Genomic DNA, 18,823 nt, shown 5'->3' with positions numbered 1-18,823 from the left:
CTCATTAAACAAGGAATGAAACTGAAATGATTATAACTTTAAAGAGTAATAACATAGTCTCTGAACTAAAAAGATCCTGTATTGGCCGTCAGCGATTTGAATGTGTTGAAGTGAAGTGGACTCATTGTCCGGGGAGTTGTGTAAGAAATCATGTGACTCAGTCTCGATATTATTTGCTCCAGTTGAAAAAAAATTTCAACAGCCTTATCTAATTATATTGAATAATTTCATTACATAATTATATTACATAATAATAATTTCACTTACCCAAAAAATAGATAAATAAATGCATCACAAATTCAAGCTAACTCTAAAAGTGTTCAGTAAGAGTTCAGTGGATCACTTCACACTACATTTGTGCCTATAACGAGCAATAATGTTTTTCAGCTGTTTATCTGATGCTGTGTTAAAAGTGGTGTAGCACTGATGCATTCTGGTTCTATATTATTTTTAAGAGAAGATATCAAAACATTTTAGACAGAAATTGTTCATTTCAACTAAGAAAAGTTACAAAGTGTGTGCACTTTTGTAAACAGTGTCAGTCATATAGTCACTTATCCATCTCACCATCCATTATAAATCACAGGTTACTGTAATGTGTGAAATATAGAAAGAAAGTTCTACATTTTATTGTCATCGGTTGGCTGTAGTGCCCAAAATAATGAGAATTAAAATCCACTGAGAAGTCAATGAGGCAAACAGTCACAATTACCTATTTTCAGTAGACTGGACATGCGACCTCACCTGTATCCAGACAGCTTACACCAAGCTTCCAAAAAACAACAACAACTGTGTTTTAGAAGCTAACAAGCTAATGTTAGGCTTGGCATTCCCTCTGATAAACAGTTTAAATTCTAGTGTCTGAGTCTAACAATTTTAGATCTACTACAATGAAAGTTTTTCTACTGCCAGCTAGCAGCCGCTAACAGAGGCTAACACCAACTAACAGCAGCAAAAACAACACAGTTTACTAACAGAAAAGTTCAGGATATCCTGACCAACTCACCTCACTATCATTGTCATTGGACAGGCATGAGCTTCACTGATTCATTTACTTGTTTCATTGAATTCAGTTCATTCATTGACATCTAGAGATGAAATCTTAAACACTGTATCTTTAAACCTTATTATGAGCTACATGGAAAAACTGAAGAAAAAAAAGAGAATCTCCAAAGGTGCATCATGCTGCCCAGAATCTGTTGATGATAGAATCCCTATATACAAGTACATAGGTCATATCTGTGAAGGCACCCTTAATGCTTGATGATATACTGCAAACCATTGAAAAATTAAGTGCACTGTCAAAACAAAACTGCTGAGCAGTTTATATCCTGTCTTGCACAAGATCAGGAAAACATTTTGTTTGTTTTAGAGTTGTCTGTCTCTTCAGCTCTTACATATTGTAGTTAAAGGGTGAGCCAATGCTCCTTCCCAAATGTGGTTGCATTCAAATCAAAACATGCAAATACATACACTAAAATGTCTAAGCTTCAGTATCTGATACAGTGTGTTTGTAGCATTCTGAATTAAATATATGTAACGGTTAAATGATATGCAAATGCTCTAAAGCTGAAACCTCAGCAGCTAGGGAAAAACAGAGTGCAGCAGAAGCACTGAGCAGCGCCCAAGCATGTTTATGATGTAGGCGCAGAGAGTTGAAGTTGCTCACATGCAGATGACAATCCAATCTAACTACCCATCTCTACTCCTCTCTTTTTCTATCGCTTGGCTGTTTTTTCCTCCATCCCTCTCATAAGAATTAAATGTATGATGGGAGAAGCCACTCTGCTCATCAGAAGCCAAGCAGAGATTGAGCGGGGATGTTATTTTCTTTCCGTTATCTTTTTTTCACTGGCAGACTGTGTAATGTTGATGGTAATTGGACCCAGGCTAAGAGGATGAAAACTCTCATCAGTGCTTGCATCATATCTGTGCCAGATTTAAGGTTTAGAGAAAAGTTCTTCAAAGTTTAGGAGAAAACAACTTTTCAATTTCACAGATCCAGATAAAACACAATGCAGTTCCACTGTGGTTTGTTCATATGCAGTATTAATGTTCAGTCACGCATACAGGCATGTATGCAGAAGCTTTGATTACCGGTTGTTGAGGATAACAGGAAGCAACAGGTCCTGTAGAGGGAGCCATTCATCTACTCTGCACCTGCCTGATTCGCACATCTCCTACACACAAACACACGCACACAGGATCGTTTACACACGCATGCACATGCAAAGAGCTTTAAATTTGCATCTTTAAATTACTTAAAACTAATGCTCTTGTTAACTGGGTTCATAAAACTGCACAAAGACTCAATTAGTAACTCCATTTCCAGTTTATTAGGTATATCTAGCTAAAACTAATATATAGTGATACAGTGTATCCTGCAAATTTCCTACTGAAAAGCAATAATGCCAACCAAAGAGGCATTTAACTTATTATCTTTCTTGTGGTGTGCTGAATTACACTCACTCTCTCTAGTCTCAACGTGCAGAAAACAGAGGGCATAAATGTAGAAATTGATTTATTATTTACTTAATATAATATGCTATAAATGAGATTTTACAGCTCAAAGGAAATTTTAACTAAGACTAATTTAAAATGAAATAATTTCAAAACTCATTTGTGAAGCTAATTTAATTATTACAATGTGAAAAGTGTGATTTATGACAAAGCTTTCTGTTTACTGGCACAAGAGTGTATAAATAAATGATCCCACAAAGCGTAACGAGACAATATTCTCAGCTCTTTTCAACAAAAACATGTCTGCCTTTCTTTCTTTCCACTAGGACAACATGACTGTTTGTTTAACCACTGTTAAAACGCTCAGAACTCATGCTCAAAGTAAACACCAGTACGGCTGAATGGGGTTTTTAATGACATGGGCTTCCTGCTGCGTACCTTGACAGAAAAGGGCTGGGCGAGGTGAATCCTCACACTTCCTTCTGGCCTCCAACAGAAAAGGCACCACAACCACTGGAAGATAGATCTCAACCCAACCTATGAAGATATGTATAATACACACACACAGATATATATCTTGACATATTTACATTTAGGAGGACATGTGAACAGCAATACCACTAATGAGCAGGATCTATAACGAGTACTAAGATAAACAGCCGCCCTCATAGTGTGCTTAGGAGTACAGGAACTGTGTGTACAGCACTGTGTGTCTACAGTGTGTGAATGACAGAGCAGAAATGATGGGGCAAGGACCTTATTATTGCAATTAACCAAAAGCAACACCCACTCTCCGGTATCATCTCAAAGTGCAGATAACAAAGGGCGTTATTAATGGAGACTAATAATCATCACAGCTGCCTTGAAAAAAAATAAAATGCAAACCTCAACTCAACGACCAAAGCTGCCCAGTGAGAAATTAGAGAGCAAAGTTGTGAAAGCTCTCGAAGTTGGAGAGTCATCACTGACAACTTTGGGTTTTTTCTCGAGACCACAAGTTTCATTCTGTGAGCACCTCTTTAGACAAAAATCTGAGAAACTTGTGCCGTCAACACACAACACAGATATCCTGATCACAGGACTGTAACTACAAAATCTTATTTTTAATGGACTCAATATTCTTTGTCTTTCTTCTGTTTGAGTAGACAATTCTCTTTTCCTATTTTTCTAACTACAGCTATTTTGGGGGTTCTTGGGGGTTTAGGCTGTATTTGCTTACATTTGAGTGAACTTGCCCGTGTCTGCTTATTATCTATTAGCAGTTCCTGTTTTCAAAGTAAACATACATACAGCTATGCTTGGATGTAATAACGGAACCAAGTTAACACTGTACAAAATAAAGTGAATTTTAGGTAAATTCATACAGTCATCACACTATTAAAGCATTATTTTTTTCTCCGATGTAGTGACACTGTATCTGTGTGTGAAAGGTCTTTGTGTTCACATTCACTCAGTTGTATCTTAAAAAGTGTTTGCATGTTGATCGCCTCCATGAGCTGTATGTCAAAGTAACTGCTGTCGCTCCAACTGTTTGTCGTGTTGATAAGTGAGCCAAAAAAAAAATGGCACAGACTGCAATAACTAATTTCCTGTTGTTTTTATAACACTGACAAGCACCTGCTGTTCCTTTCACCATATGCAGTATTTCTGCCTCATGTTCTTTCTCCTTTTTGCAGTTTGAAAACAAAGCACTAAAGCAAACCTGTTCACTTGTTCCTGAGGACAGAACAGTTACAGATGGATCCTATTAAGTGTGTGCGTGCGCTTGCAAGTGTTTGTTTACACACATCCACCTGAATGTAGGTCTTGGGTACACAATCGTATGAGATGCCCACGGGGACCAGACTGACGTCGGGGACAGATCCCTCTTTGATGAGCTGCCTGATGCGAGCCAGCCACTGGCCACCCAGGCCAGACCTCTCTGACACACCAATACTTATTGCCTGGCCCTCATGTAGCAGCTCACGTACCAGCTGAGGAGAGAAAGATGGCAAAGACAGAGGTGTGAAAAATCCTGGGAGTCAGAGAACAATTAACATAAACGCCTACAATGCATTTTGAAAAGACACATAAGCAATAATGCAAACCAGAAGATGGAGGAAACATTAAAAAAAAAGTCCAGAGGCAGAATGTGGAGGAAAGTCAAGTCAAAATGCAGGAAGCAGGCAGGATAAAGAGCAGAGATAAAGCGGGACTGTGGGGGACACTTAATGACATTCAGAGATACTTCCCTCACCCCAAATCCTGTTTCCCCCTTACAGACAACAGAAATTCAATTACCATTGAACAGCAGCTAAACAGGCCTACACTCAATAAACAATAAAGGTCTATTAACACTGAAATACAAGCAATAAACAAGCCTGCCTTCTCACGCAAAACAAATATGCTTTCTCACTTGAAGCGCAACTGAAAACAAACAAAGTAATAAAACATCTCACAGCATCAATTCATAAACAGGCTGTTTATGTTTCACTTTAGCTATAGTCTCTGTATACCGACGTCAGACTGAGCTGTTTTATTGAACTGTATAACACAATATTGATCTTAGTAAAGACAGTAGCGCCTTTAAATGAAATGTGGCTTTAGGTAAACTGATACAGATCACAAAGCGGCTGGCTCCTTAGATATAAACAGATATTAAGAATAAATAGATGCTGATGATTACTGGTAAAAAATTAAAATAACTGAGGCCCTTAGACAGGCACTTGAGGAAACCATAAAAGATGCAAGATGTGGGAGAAAACAATACACACCACGAATATCTCCCAGATAACCGACCTGTCAAGCTCCTGATTTAAACTACCAATGCTCTTCATATTTCCCCACCCTCGTTCTTATGGCTTTGTCACTCTAGCCAACTTCCAGAGCTGCAATATCTTTAGCAAAGACTGAAGCTACTTTGTAATTCTGAGAATGAATGGAAAGTAGGATGAGATGGTAGGGTGGCAGGCTGCATTCTGATTGGGGAGCTGACTGTGATAACAATCCGCCATGTAGTGCAATGAAAAGTCCCTGCGTGTCTGTGAGTATGAATTTAAATGAATGCACATACACTAAGCAGCAAAATTACAAAGATGGGAATTTTTGTTTACCTTCTAATTTTATATAATTACCTGCTATCTAGGATTTATTTTTCATCAAAATGCATTAGCAACATGATTTCGAATTCAGGGCTCAGTGTGCCATTTTAACTTTCACATACAGCACTAATGAGGAATTTGTACCAGGAGAACTTTTTTATGACTTGTGGCACAGAAAAATTTGTGCCTCTAACCTCAATTAGTAGTTGCCCATAAAACTGGACATTTGCATATTGTGACCCAAGTGGTAAACTGTCCTGATGCTGGTGTGCTGCAGAAGTAACCTAAACAGAATCTGTTTAAATTCACACTGACTGGTCACTTTATTAGGTATAACTGTTCAACTGCTTTTTAATGCAATTATCTATATCAACCAGTCGCATGCTAGCAAATCAATGCATTTAGGCATGTAGACATAGCCGAGATGATCCTGGCCATGTCTACATGATACATTATGATACAATGGAAGATTACTGAAAGCACAACACGTCAAAGCTCCAAGCAGATGTGCTACAGAAGAATTCTGTCAGCTAAGAACAGGAATAATTCTCAGCCAAAATTGGGCAATAGAAGATTGGAAAAACACTGCCTGATCTGATGAGTTCTGATTTCTGCTGCGGTTGGGTCAGAATTTGGTGTAAAGAGCACAAAGGAATGGATCCATCCTCCCTGCTATCAACAGTTCAGGATGATGGTGATGGTGTAATGACGTGGGGGATATTGTTAACAAACTTTGTGTCCTTTAGGACCAATTTGTCATTGTGTAAATGCTGACCATGTCAATCCCTTTATGACCACAGGGTACCCAACATCTGATCCTTTCAAGTTGCCACTAAGTGAATATGCTGTTACACTGATGGATTCTTGTATCAAACATGAACAAAGTTTCAAATAATGTGATCAGTGTGAGCCAAAAGCTCAAACTTTAGAGTGCTCTAAATGCTCAGGTTCAGACAGTTCATACCACTCTCGGATCTGTATGACATCAAAGAGAGGGAAAATTCTTAATATAGCGACACAGAAGAAAGCTGATTTAAAGGGTGAAGGGTGGACAACTTGTTTCAATCACCAGAGGAGATGTATCAATACCCATCGTAAGATAAATAAGACTCAGCTGTAAATCATACAGATCTTCTCCAGTTGAGTCTAAGAATAAAACATATGGAGCTGGAAAAGAGCAAAAAAGGTCCCCTTTAATTACACTGGGTTAGACTACAAACAGGCAATATTTGCCCAAGTTAGAAAAAAATGGGTAGAAAATTAAAAATCTCAGCAGCTATTTCATGGTCTGCTATGACATTTAGGGAACACAAATGTCAGTATCTCCCTTTTTTATGTGCTAGAATGAGGTTTGCATCTGTTTACTTTAACACTATGCCAGCTCATGTGTGGCACAGCTTGTGCCTGTTAATGTCCTGATGTTTCCATTTAACTTAAATAAAGCCTCTCAGAACCACTGCAATTGCTTGTTAAAGCAGTCAAGCGGAAGTTTGATGTCTGATATAAGGACCAATTTCTTTTCCTTAAAATAAAGTATGAAAATCACCAGACCTAGGAACTCTTATATACTAACCCTTCTTATTTCTAACTTACAGCAGTCATGACAGACTGGTACAACGTGTCCATCTCAGCATCGTCCTCAGTAGGTGCAGAGGGTGGCAGGAGGACTACACCTACTTTCTGCAGGATGGATCTGCAGGATAAACAAAGCATAGCATAACTCAAACACTAGTTTAATGAAAGAAAATGTGCATAAAGTCATTCATGCACATTTTCACTGTTTGAAATAAAACTGCCCAGCTCAAAAATAGTAGCGTGAATAAAAGTGATAAACACAGCACCCTATTTAGTTTGTGTGTATGAATGTACCTTAGGGAGGCGTTCTTAATTTGGAGAGGACAAACAGTGTACGGGACTCTGAGGCTGTGATAGAAGAGCACGAGAGGGATGAGAGCGCAGTCCACGGCGCTCTGACGCACGTACACATAAACCAGCAGAGATCCCTGAATTAGAGAACAGAAGCAGCTTCTGATAAACAAAATTCCTCACATTGTAATTCATTACATCAAACAAACACGGATTGTGCAGAGGTGACGCACAGATTAAGGAGCGAATCCGTGACCTTAGATTAAATCTGCTTTTGATCAAGCCACACAAAGGAAACAGGAAGGAATGAAGAAAAATTTATTTTATGTTTTAAAACTAGCAAAGACACAGTGAAAAATGTGTGAGGTCAACATTCAAGTATTTAAAGATGCAGCCACAGTTCAAGTATAGGTGGTGAGTATGCCTGAATGGCTGGATTGATTGTAGAAGTTGACAGCGCAACTTTGTTTTTTTCCCCAGTGTCAACAACAGCTCTATTATTTGCTTTGTGGTCCCTTATCTTTCGAGTAGCATTAGTGATTTTTTCCATTATGGACATGGAAATGAAGAGCTACTATCGCAAACTCAATTATATATCGAGTGAAGTCAAAGCAGAGAGATAAAACACAATGGCACTTCTGTGCATGCGATATTGTCGCTACAGCAAAAAGCGCTTTGCAATAAAAGAATTAAAACACATAAGCAGCCTGAGCATTGGTAGTCTTCATAAACTCATGATAAAAGATATGTTATTCTTTTTTATTTGCTTTTTTAATATAGTGAAAGACACAATAACTGGGTTACACATGAAATTATTTTATATGAATTTGGTTGTAACTACAGCCAGTATGCAGTGGTTCAAACGGTTCAGTGAGGTCACGCTGTAACCCAACTTGCCTCAATAACGCAGAAAATGAGAGATTTTCAGGTTTGTCATGAAACAATTTATGGATGAATAAATTGGTAAAGATTTAGACAATGGGACTAAACAAGATTTAAATTGATTTTGTACACAGTCCCTCCAGAGATAACCCTCGATATATCCTGACAATTACACTGCTCAAAAATATTAAAGAAACACTTGATCATCACTGTTTAATACAAAGTCATAAACACAAATCTGAATCCATTTCACCTCCACTGGAGAGGCAATGACAAGGCAACCCCCAGAAAGGGAGGGGGGGCTCGTCTTATTGCTGCTGTCTAATTTTTCTCTAGTTTTGCTTTTCACTGGTCTCCTTGTCACTACTTCTACCTGCAAACCAATTAGGTGTCACAGGTAGTTGAGCTCCTCAGTAATGGTACATCCAATGTGGTTTACTGTGTCTCCCAACATCAGTCTGTAGAGTGTGAAGGAGATACCAGGACACAGGTACAAGAAAAATATCACTGCAGCCCTGAAAAAAATCATCTCCAGTGGGTTACTTATGAGCATGTTTCTGACCAAACTGACCAAAAGACAATGTTAAGCTGCCTGCAATATATCATTCAGCAAGACTGGTTTGGCAATGGGTCAGTGATGGTCTGGGATGGTATTATCTTTGGAGGGTCACACAAACCTCCAGGTGTCAGCCAATAGTACCAAGATGAAATTATGAAAATCTCAGAGCCACTTCCACTTCATGCTCGTGCAGCTCCTCCTGCTGCAACACAATGCCCTTGGACAAATGGTGTAGTTAGTGCTTGAATGACAAAAGCACTCATACTACTGAGGGGTTCTCAGGCTCTTCATACCTGAATCCAGTTGAGAAGCTCTGGCACAGAAATAGCACCATAGGCTATTCAGATCCAAATCTGGGAAGAAATCCCCAGAACAACATCTGCTGTCTTATCAGGAGAAGTCCAGATGTTGTTGGATTTAATGGACTGATTCTTATATAGCACTTTTCTGCTCTCCCGGAGCACTCAAAGAACTTTATACAACACACCTCATTCACCCATTAAGACCTATTCACACAAGCACTTCTTTTCTCTATGCTTAAATGCTTCCTATCTAACATTCACACACATTAATACTTTGATGGACGCATCAGAGAGGAACTTGGTGTTAGTATCTTGCCCAAGAATATTTGGCATGCAGGCTGGAGCAGCCAGGGATCGAACCACCGACCTTACTCCTGAGCTACACCCACCCTAATGTGCATACAGACACATGGGTGTCAAAAAAATAACTGAGCCATCTGAAGATGCAAGTCACATCAAATCAAATCAAATCACTTTTATTGTCACATCACATGTGCAGGCACACTGGCACAGCACATGCGAGTGAAATTCTTGTGTGCGAGCCCCACAAGCAACAGAGATGTGCAAACACAACAACACAAACGAGCAAAATACAAGAATGGCCAACCTGAAACTAATAAATATATGTACAATATATAATAGTGTATGCATTTCTGGATGTGTATACTAAATATTTTCCTACGTGTGTGTGTGTGTGTGTGTGTGTGTGTGTGTGTGTGTGTGTGTGTGTGTGTGTGTGTGTGTGTGTGTGTGTGTGTGTGTGTGTGTGTGTATACACATTTTTACAAATTAAATAGTAAAAAAAAAAAAAAAAAAAAAAAAAAAATATAATAATAATAATAATAATAATAATAATAATAAAATATATAAAATATACAGAGTTGAATATGTGCAAAACAAGTGGCATTTATATACAGTGTGGAGTGCATAATGTTAAAGTTCCAGTAGTGAAGCTGAGGTGTCTATGACGTGTTCAGCAGTCTGATGGCCTGATGGAAAAAGCTGTCTCTCAGTCTGCTGGTACGGGACCGGATGCTGCAGAACCTCCTTCCTGATGGAAGCAGTCTGAACAGTTTATGGCTGGGGTGACTGGAGTCCTTGATGATCCTCCCCGCTTTCCTCAGGCAGCGCTTCCTGTAGATGTCTTGGAGGGAGGGAAGCTCACCTCCAATTATCCGTTCAGAGCACCGCACTACTCTCTGGAGAGCTTTGCAGTTGTAGGCGGTGCTGTTGCCATACCAGGTGGTGATGCATCCAGTGAGGATGCTCTCAATGGCACAGTGATAGAAGGTCCTGAGGATGCGGGGGCTCATGCCGAATCTTTTCAGTCTCCTGAGAAAGAAGAGGCGCTGCTGCGCCTTCTTCACTGTTTTGTTTGTGTGTACTGACCACGTAAGATCCTCAGCCAGATGTACTCCAAGGAACCGGAAGCTGCTCACTCTCTCCACAGCAGCGCCGTTGATGGTGATGGGGGTGTGTACTTCTCTGCACCTCCGGAAGTCCACTATCAACTCCTTTGTCTTTGCGACGTTGAGGGTGAGATGGTTGTCTTGACACCAGTGGGTCAGGGCGCTGACCTCCTCCCTGTAAGCCGTCTCATCACCGTTGGTGATAAGACCCACCACTGTAGTGTCGTCCGCAAACTTCACAATGATGTTGGAGCTGTTAGTGGCTGTGCAGTCGTAGGTGTAGAGTGAGTACAGGAGAGGGCTCAGTACACACCCCTGTGGAGCACCAGTGTTCAGTGTGATGGGGGATGAGGTGATGCTGCCCAGTCTGACCACTTGGCGTCTGTCAGACAGGAAGCTAAGGATCCAGCTGCAGAGGGAGCAGCTCAGTCCTAGATCCTGCAGTTTCCTGTCCAGCTTCGAGGGAACGATGGTATTGAATGCTGAGCTGTAATCTACAAACAGCATTCTCACATACGTGTCTCTCTTCTCCAGGTGTGACAGGGCAGTGTGTAGTGTCAGGGCTATGGCATCATCAGTGGACCTGTTGTGGCGGTATGCAAACTGTAGAGGGTCCAGTGAGTCGGGTAGTGCAGAGCAGATGAAGTCCCTGACCAGCTTCTCGAAGCATTTGCTTACGATGGGGGTCAGGGCTACAGGTCGCCAGTCGTTCAATGAGGAGATGGTGGAGGATTTGGGTACAGGGACGATGGTGGCCATTTTGAAGCAGGCTGGGACTACAGACAGAGAGAGGGAAAGGTTGAAGATGTGTGTGAACACTCCAGCCAGCTGAGCCGCGCATCAGCGTGTGATTTAAATTGTGAACTTTGATCTTTGTTGAATCCGTCCTCACTGGATTGAAGATTTTTTGTTTTCCACTGACTGCCGTTATGTCACAGTGAATTACTTATTGTATTTCAGAAACACTTTCCAAGTTGAGTATTTTATTCATCAGGACTGGATGTGCGACTTTTACTTTTAAAAGTCACATTAACTTAATTTCACAGCAGAGTATTTGAAAACCATTAGAAATCATAAGAATTTGAGGTTTTCTGTTAGCGGAAGCTGTTTTCACATGCACTGCCGCGTGCAACATGTGAGAAAGCACAACTTCACACAACATCCTGAATGTACTGACGTTTTCCAGAGTTTATCTGTGAAAACAACTTTAGACACACACAACATTTCAGCAATAACAAAGCTGAAGACCTCGCTCACTGAAATCATTCATGCCCATTTTAAGCCTGATTCAGAGTTATTTACGTCTGTTTATTTAGTCAACCATGTAATTGTGAAGTGTGAAGTTTGTTAGGAGAAAAAGAAAATAATTCCACATAAAAAGGCAAGCAGGAGAAACCTCAACTTTCAAAAGATTCCAGACAATTAGATCTGTTTACTTCACCTTACCGAATATATTCTCACATTTCTGTTTACCTTGAAATCTTTTGGAGTAGATGTGTTTACAAATGGGGCGGCAGCTTGTTTACCATCTCAATAGATGTCAGAGCACAGCCTAATGTGAAGCCAAACCTCCCAGTATCAACACTGTGCAAACACACAGTGTACTTTCCATTTTTTGCAGCAAGAGACACCCTTCAGCATAGCAGATATTTAATCTACAAAGGTGTGTGTGCATTTATAGAAATTTGTACCTCTTGTGAGGCTCTGTGTAAAGCCGACAGATGGTTGAGGTTAACTTGAATGCTGCCGAACACAGAAGCAAACATCTTCAGCATCGCCCAGCACACGAATCTAGTCAAAAGAGGATAGTGGGTGGAGGGATGTATAGAAAGAAGAGATGAAAAAGTTAATGACAAGAGATGCACACAAGGCCGTAATAGACAAATGAAGCCAAGAGAAATAATCACCAATAATATAATTTAGGAAACAGTTTAGCACAAAACGGGAGGAAAGGACAGTGTTAAATGTGATGTTATGTAAATGAGACAGGTGGGGGCAAGAGAAAGTGGGGGAAAAGGATGGAGATAAAAAAAATGATGACATAGGAAAGAAGTGAATCAGTAAGCAATAAAACAGCAAGTGTGAGAGGATGACAGATGTAGATAGAGACAAAGTCTATAAATGAGGGAGACTGAGGAAGCGAGGAGAAATTGAATATTGAAGAGATTTCTTAAACTTCAAGACAGTCAAAAAGTTTCTTTAGAAACAAAATAAAGTTTCCACTTCATTTCACTAGATATTTGAAGAATTTCTGACACTATCTGAGGCTACAGAAACATGGTCCCAAGAGATGATAGAGTCATAACATCCAATTTCAATTTAAATACAACTTAGTGCAGAGATCAAAAACACGCCGTCCACTAGCCGTGGACAAGTTTGTGTCTCAAACAGCTGTCAGTCATCTTGAAGAGCATGATGATTGACAGCTAGAAAGGCATTCATCTGTAAGCAGTCACACAAGAAGCTTTGAGCTGTCTTACAGTAGCACATAAGCATTTCTGTTTGTCTCTTCAACACAATTTAGGGTTTGGAAAGCCTATTGTTCTTCCCCCGAGTGACCAAAAAGAAGTAGGAATTTGTGATATCTACATATCTCCACTGACAGCTGACTATTCCAATTTTTTCCAGTAAAAATTCTTAAAACAATCCTGTGTACAAAAATGTAGAACATTCTTGTAAGACAGAAATCCGAAACCCTGAGCCTCAAATTCTGCTTTTTCTGCTGGTTTAAAAAAAAAAAAACATAAATAAACATAATTACTGAAATGAATTTTTTTTAATGAATCTGGCAATTATCTTGGGCTATTTTGTTGCTAATTAATATTCATAAGAGCCTGTGATTGGCCTGTTCGTCATAGCAACCACAGCTGTGCGTTTTTGGGTATCGCCAACTAATACTGCAAAAACACTAAAGCCAACAATGTGTTAGTTAAGCTCTTAACATTTTTCACTTATTCAGTCCATCTATGTAATGAAAGATGTAAAAGTGACTCATGAATGGCCACGTCACTTTAAAAGAGGCTTTTTAATTAATTTCTCCATGCTTGTTGGGGACTATTCTTCAACACTGATCCACAGTAAACCTACAAAGCACAAGGACGGTCTAAGTTCAATTGATGCAACATTGTTAATGTTCATTGTCATTAAAAAACATTCAGCAAATGGCTCATTAATGTGTTTTTAATAGTTTTTGGACAGAATAAACCCTCAATGAAAATGAGAAAAAGCTTTAAAGACCTTGAGTGCACAAATGATACTTGTTGGCAGGATCAGTTGATGGGTGGCTTTGGTGTTGTCGAGGCTTTAAAGGGACAGTTGACCTGATATTTTTTAGATGGCTCTTTTTTTTAGTCATTTTATTTTGGAATGCCCAGTTTTGGAGATATTAGCTGTGGACATGTCTGCCTTCCATCAAAGTCCTTCTACAGGCAAGTCTTGTCACTCGCCAGTAATACAGGGTGGGCCATTTATATGGATACACCGTAATAAAATGGGAATGGTTGGTGATATTAAAGTCCTGTTTGTGGCACATTAGTATATGTGAGGGGGCAAACTCTTCAAGATGGGTGGTGACCATGGCGGCCATTTAGAAGTCGGCCATCTTGGATACAACTTTTGTTTTTCCAATAGGAAATGTGACACATCAAACTTATTGGTAATGTCACAAGAAAAACAATGGTGTGCTTGGTTTCAACGTATGATCGTTTTGGTCACTGCAGTTGCCCGCAGCTTATCTGGATGATACCAACTGGTCTTCAAGCAGGTTTAACTTTCACGATAACGTCATTTTTAAAAAAGTTAAAAGAAAAAAAAAATCCAGATCTTATACATTTACTGCAAAAGAGAAGGTTATTGGCCACAGAATGGGTCAAAAACAAGTACGTATACAGCACAACCAAAGTTAAAACTGTGGTGTATTTTTACTGTGTGTGGGCAGAAATTCAGAAACAGCAATAATTCAGTTTCCTGTCCGGCTCTTGACTGGCTCTTTGAGGGCAGGAACAAAAAAAACATAATTTTTGCCATTACAGAATTCTCCAAAGCCCAACAAATCCTAGATTTCCATTCAGGATTTGTTGAAATGCAGTCTCTCTCTTATACTGCTTCTCTTGATTACAATGGGAATAAATCTCAATTAATCTATTTTGTTACTTGGGGAAACATTTGAAAACTCAGCATCAACATCACGTTCATGAAAGTAGAGAAAGTTTCATGCAGGAACTATTTTCTTTATACCAAATTACGCCCGTTTACTGTATCACTGCGCAGAAGAAAATGAGCATCTACCCATGATGAGAGGCTTGTGAAAAAAAGTCAGTAACGATCATGTCCTCCAAATAAAAGACGCCGCACGCATCTTTTAGTTGGCAGATGGAGAGAGGACAAAAGAAAAAAATCTTCCATGAAACTGCACAATTTTGCACTTTATTTTTTGTAACCTGGCCATGACATTTGAAAAAACAGCTGTCACTGCTGAGTTTAAAAAAAAAAAAAAAAAGTATCTTTTGGCACTTTGAGCATCACAAAAAAGATGCCACCTAGTTCTGTTATATTCAAGAAAAGGCAATATCTCTAAAACTGAGCAACTCGCATCACAACAATGCATATGGATAAGCAGTCGTATAGACCTAAATTACATTTTAGAAAAGCAATGTTGCTTTAATGTTGAAAATACATAAAATTAACTCCTTAGCCATTATGGAGTAGCAGCGAATGAATGAGAATAAAATAGGAATTTCTCATAAATTAAGATGTGAAAATCTTTTAGAATCGTTATATCATCAAAAGGCTCATCTTTTCTGCATCAAAAGATTAAAAAAAAATCATTAAAAGAAATCGCTGCAGACTGCAACTCCATTTTTGCTTCAGGCACACCGATATGATACATCTCACTCGTTATTTCTAAATGAAAGGTCTCACAGCACAGCTCTGAATCAATATGCAAATGTGATGTATTAGTAAACACACACAAACAACCATCTTTGAACCTAGCTTTTTTTTCCCCCCAATCGACTCATGCACACATAAACAAACCTTAAGACGCCAGAGGAGATGCAGGTGTTAATGAGGGGGAGGAATGGTGAGAGACAATCTAGCTGCCCGTGGCCGTCTCCCCCCTCAGGTGCTTTGTGCTCTGCTGTGAGCGCCTTCTTCACCCTGAAACACATGGTCACAGGACAGCAGGGTTAATACGGAACAAAGCTTCATTTGTGCTACACTTAGACAAACACCAGCCTTCCAGTAAGACGACAACACCATCCCTGAGTGTGGAGGTTACATAAAGGTTAAACTCAATTACACAGGAGGAGGGACAACAACAGCTTCAAACTGAGGAACAGTGACAGAGATTGAAACCTCTCCTCAAGTTATCCCATCTTTCTTCGTTCACTCTTTATAGACTGAGATAGCCTTACTTTTCTGTTCTTTGCATGTCTTTGTCTTATCTCCACTAGTCCTTTCTCATTCTCTCTCTGCAGAACTGCAGGAACCCGTTTCATTTTCTGTATCTCTGCCTATCATTTATTTACTCTCCTCCAGCATCTCTACTCCTGTCATCCTCCCTCTCTTTCTCCTCAGGTACCTGTGACTCTGACAGACTCGCTCAAGCCTGCCGCTAACAGGACTGCCGTAAACCTTGCACCCACTCACAAACAGGGCACAGCACACCCTCCGCACCAGCCAGCCTCGATACCTGCATACAATTCAAAGAAATGAGCATGAGTGAGAGCGCTGGGACCAAATAAATTTGTGTGGCTTTGCCCGAATGCGGTGGATTCTCATACTACCTGGTTTGTGTCTCATTGACACTCAGCAGGTTGTGGAAACCAAGGGAATAGTTTTGTCCAAGCTTCTTGCTCTAAGCAATGACAAAAACAGATAAAGATAGATGACCTGAATGTCAACATCAACCACGAATGGGCTGTGTGGGGCACAATCCAATTTACTGTATAAAAAAAGGCTATAGCTGAAGGACACTATGTGAATGGGGATAGCTACAAGAGGATCTTTATACTCACAACCTTTGCGTGCCATATAAAGTCAGCTTTTTTTACTCAGTGAAAGAGATCCATAATTACTCTGCACACTCACCAGACTGTCTGGGGTGCACTGGTGGCAGCACTGGCCCACAACTGGCCTGAACTTCCCCAAACAAGGAGGCACAGTTTTCATCATTTTCCTGATCTTTAATCCACATGACAGCTGGGAAGAAACACAAAACAGACACAACACAAACAGGATGTCACATGCAGAAAAACCACAACCACATCCACTTTTTGAAATAACACTCAACTGCCATGTTATTACGTACATAAAGCTAAAACTAATGTTTCTTATCTTATTTGACTTTAATTTGTTGCACCCTGATGTCTTTTGAGCTTGTGAAATTTTTTCTGTCTCTTTGATTGGTTTAACTCTGAATTCATATCGGCACGCCATTACTAGCAGTGCAGTAAATATTAATACAGTTCCCATGTGAGCCCCTGTATCAGACGCTCCCTGTGCAAATCAAACAAACAGCTCATGCGCTCAACAAGCCAGACTGTGTACTGTATACTAATCAACCACACTTCAGGCCTCCCCGAGCAAGCTGACTGCTGGTCAGGTGTTCAAATATTTGCAGTACAGTACGATAAAACACGCCAACCGACTGATTATCATGGTCGATGTGTTGTGTTGATCAGGATTCAGAGTGATCGCCTGGCTTTGGGAAAAAAAGATCTAATCAATCTCCTAAGATCAATGACACTTTCTCCAAGTTGAATGATGATGGATTCCAGAAAAGAGAGCAGCTGACTGGTAGATAAGGTCAATTTAAAGACAAAACCTTATGATCATGAAAGTTTGGATCGAACTATCAATAACTTAAAGGGCCATACTCGTTCAGGGGAAAAGTACAAAGAAAAGAGGTAGACCAAAAAAATGAGAGGCATGCGGATTATCAGGCTAAACCTGTGTGTAAATAAGCTGGCCCAGCTCGATGACCAGAGTTACGCACTTATGTCTGCTCATTCCAAGGAGAAGGTAGAAATGCTTCGATCTGGATCTGATGCCCATGATATGTCATTAATTTCCTGGATTATTATTTTGTAGTTCTGTTCTTCTGCTAAGAGTGTTGTACATAACAAGAGATGAATGAAAGCCCCGGATCCAGACAGGAAGGGGATTTTACATTGTGCTGGCACGGCTTGTGCTATGTGATCACCACTTTCCTGGTGAGGAATTTTGTTTTTTAATGCATGTGAGTGGACTTATTGGGCATGACATCACTTTAAAGTTTTAGCTCATTTCAGTTTTGCTGAAAGTTTCAAGGCCTTGAAACTTGCTCAATATAGTAAAAGCTACATAAAAGGAACACGTGTGCGTTGGATTTGATTAGAGTCACTTAATTTTGTTGTACTTTTGTGAGTTTTAATGGAGTTTTAAAATCATGGGGTGATCTATGAATCCCTCCTGGTGGTGCATTGAGATGCTGCTGTGAAGTCTGATCACAGAGCTATTCAGCTGCCACAAAGCTTTGCATTCATAAGCTGTGGTGTTTGGAAACTCGACAGGGAATAGAAATAATTAAAGTAGTGATGCTTTCAAAACAAAATCTTTCAATGTACCATCAGTTAGAGTCACGCAATAAGGAGGGCAAAAAAAAAAGTTTATTCGGCTTCTACATATCAGAGGGAATTTTCTCTAGTTGTGCATTATTATATCCTGAAAACTTAAAAATCAACTCACAAAAATGAAAACATTAGACTGTTGTTTACCTATTTAAGGAAGTTATATACAAAGATATTTATGAGGCAAAAAGTGTGTGAAACAGCTCAGTATTTTCTGTCACTCCGCTGTGTAACAAAAACTGCAGCTGCATTTTTCCAGTGACTTTGGGTTAGATCTGCATGCTAACTTGAAAGAACTTCTGCTCTTCCACAACAGTTTTTTAGATTAAGGTGAGTACTGATTTGATCATCCCAAAATATTTTCTTTACTTTCTCAGGGGCTCTTAGGGAATAAAATCATGCCAGCAAAATGCATCCAAGACCAGAACAGATTCTAACCCTGGTCATCTGTATCCTGCATAGATTCTGCTTTATCAGCTTTTAAAAATACAGCTAAAAGTCTAAAAGCTATGTCGCGTTTTCAGTAGCTGTTCAGTGGGCCAGATTGTCGTCTTTGGCGGGCTGATGTTGGACACTACTGATTTAGAGCCATAGAGATATTTCAGCGCCAAGAGCCCGACTCGCCTTTGCTGTTCACCTTGGCAGCTCATTACTT

General features: G+C 39.7%; 1 protein-coding gene across 11 annotated transcripts in view; it reads right to left on the bottom strand.

The window, feature by feature from the left end:
- Window positions 1–18,823, bottom strand: part of gpat2 (glycerol-3-phosphate acyltransferase 2, mitochondrial) — a 183,986-nt gene that overhangs the window by 22,189 nt on the left and 142,974 nt on the right. For 10 of the 11 annotated variants that reach the window (XM_085294945.1, XM_085294944.1, XM_085294954.1 and 7 more), the window contains 10 exons: window positions 16,649–16,759; window positions 16,345–16,415; window positions 16,140–16,250; window positions 15,593–15,715; window positions 12,250–12,349; window positions 7,410–7,543; window positions 7,134–7,233; window positions 4,248–4,433; window positions 2,899–2,997; window positions 2,098–2,180 (listed from right to left, as the gene is read on the bottom strand). In XM_085294945.1, coding sequence (XP_085151071.1) covers window positions 2,098–2,180; window positions 2,899–2,997; window positions 4,248–4,433; window positions 7,134–7,233; window positions 7,410–7,543; window positions 12,250–12,349; window positions 15,593–15,715; window positions 16,140–16,250; window positions 16,345–16,415; window positions 16,649–16,759 — 1,118 coding nt within the window. The remainder of the gene's footprint in view (window positions 1–2,097; window positions 2,181–2,898; window positions 2,998–4,247; window positions 4,434–7,133; window positions 7,234–7,409; window positions 7,544–12,249; window positions 12,350–15,592; window positions 15,716–16,139; window positions 16,251–16,344; window positions 16,416–16,648; window positions 16,760–18,823) is intronic. The other variant, XM_085294953.1, reaches the window with a different exon arrangement.

Source organism: Mchenga conophoros, linkage group LG12 (assembly GCF_057382185.1).
Source record: "Mchenga conophoros isolate Kocher_MC1m ecotype Shallow Benthic linkage group LG12, M_conophoros_male_GT1.1, whole genome shotgun sequence".
Classification (NCBI taxonomy): domain Eukaryota; kingdom Metazoa; phylum Chordata; class Actinopteri; order Cichliformes; family Cichlidae; genus Mchenga; species Mchenga conophoros.
Note: the sequence above shows the minus strand (reverse complement) of the source record. Positions and strands in the feature narration are given on the sequence as shown.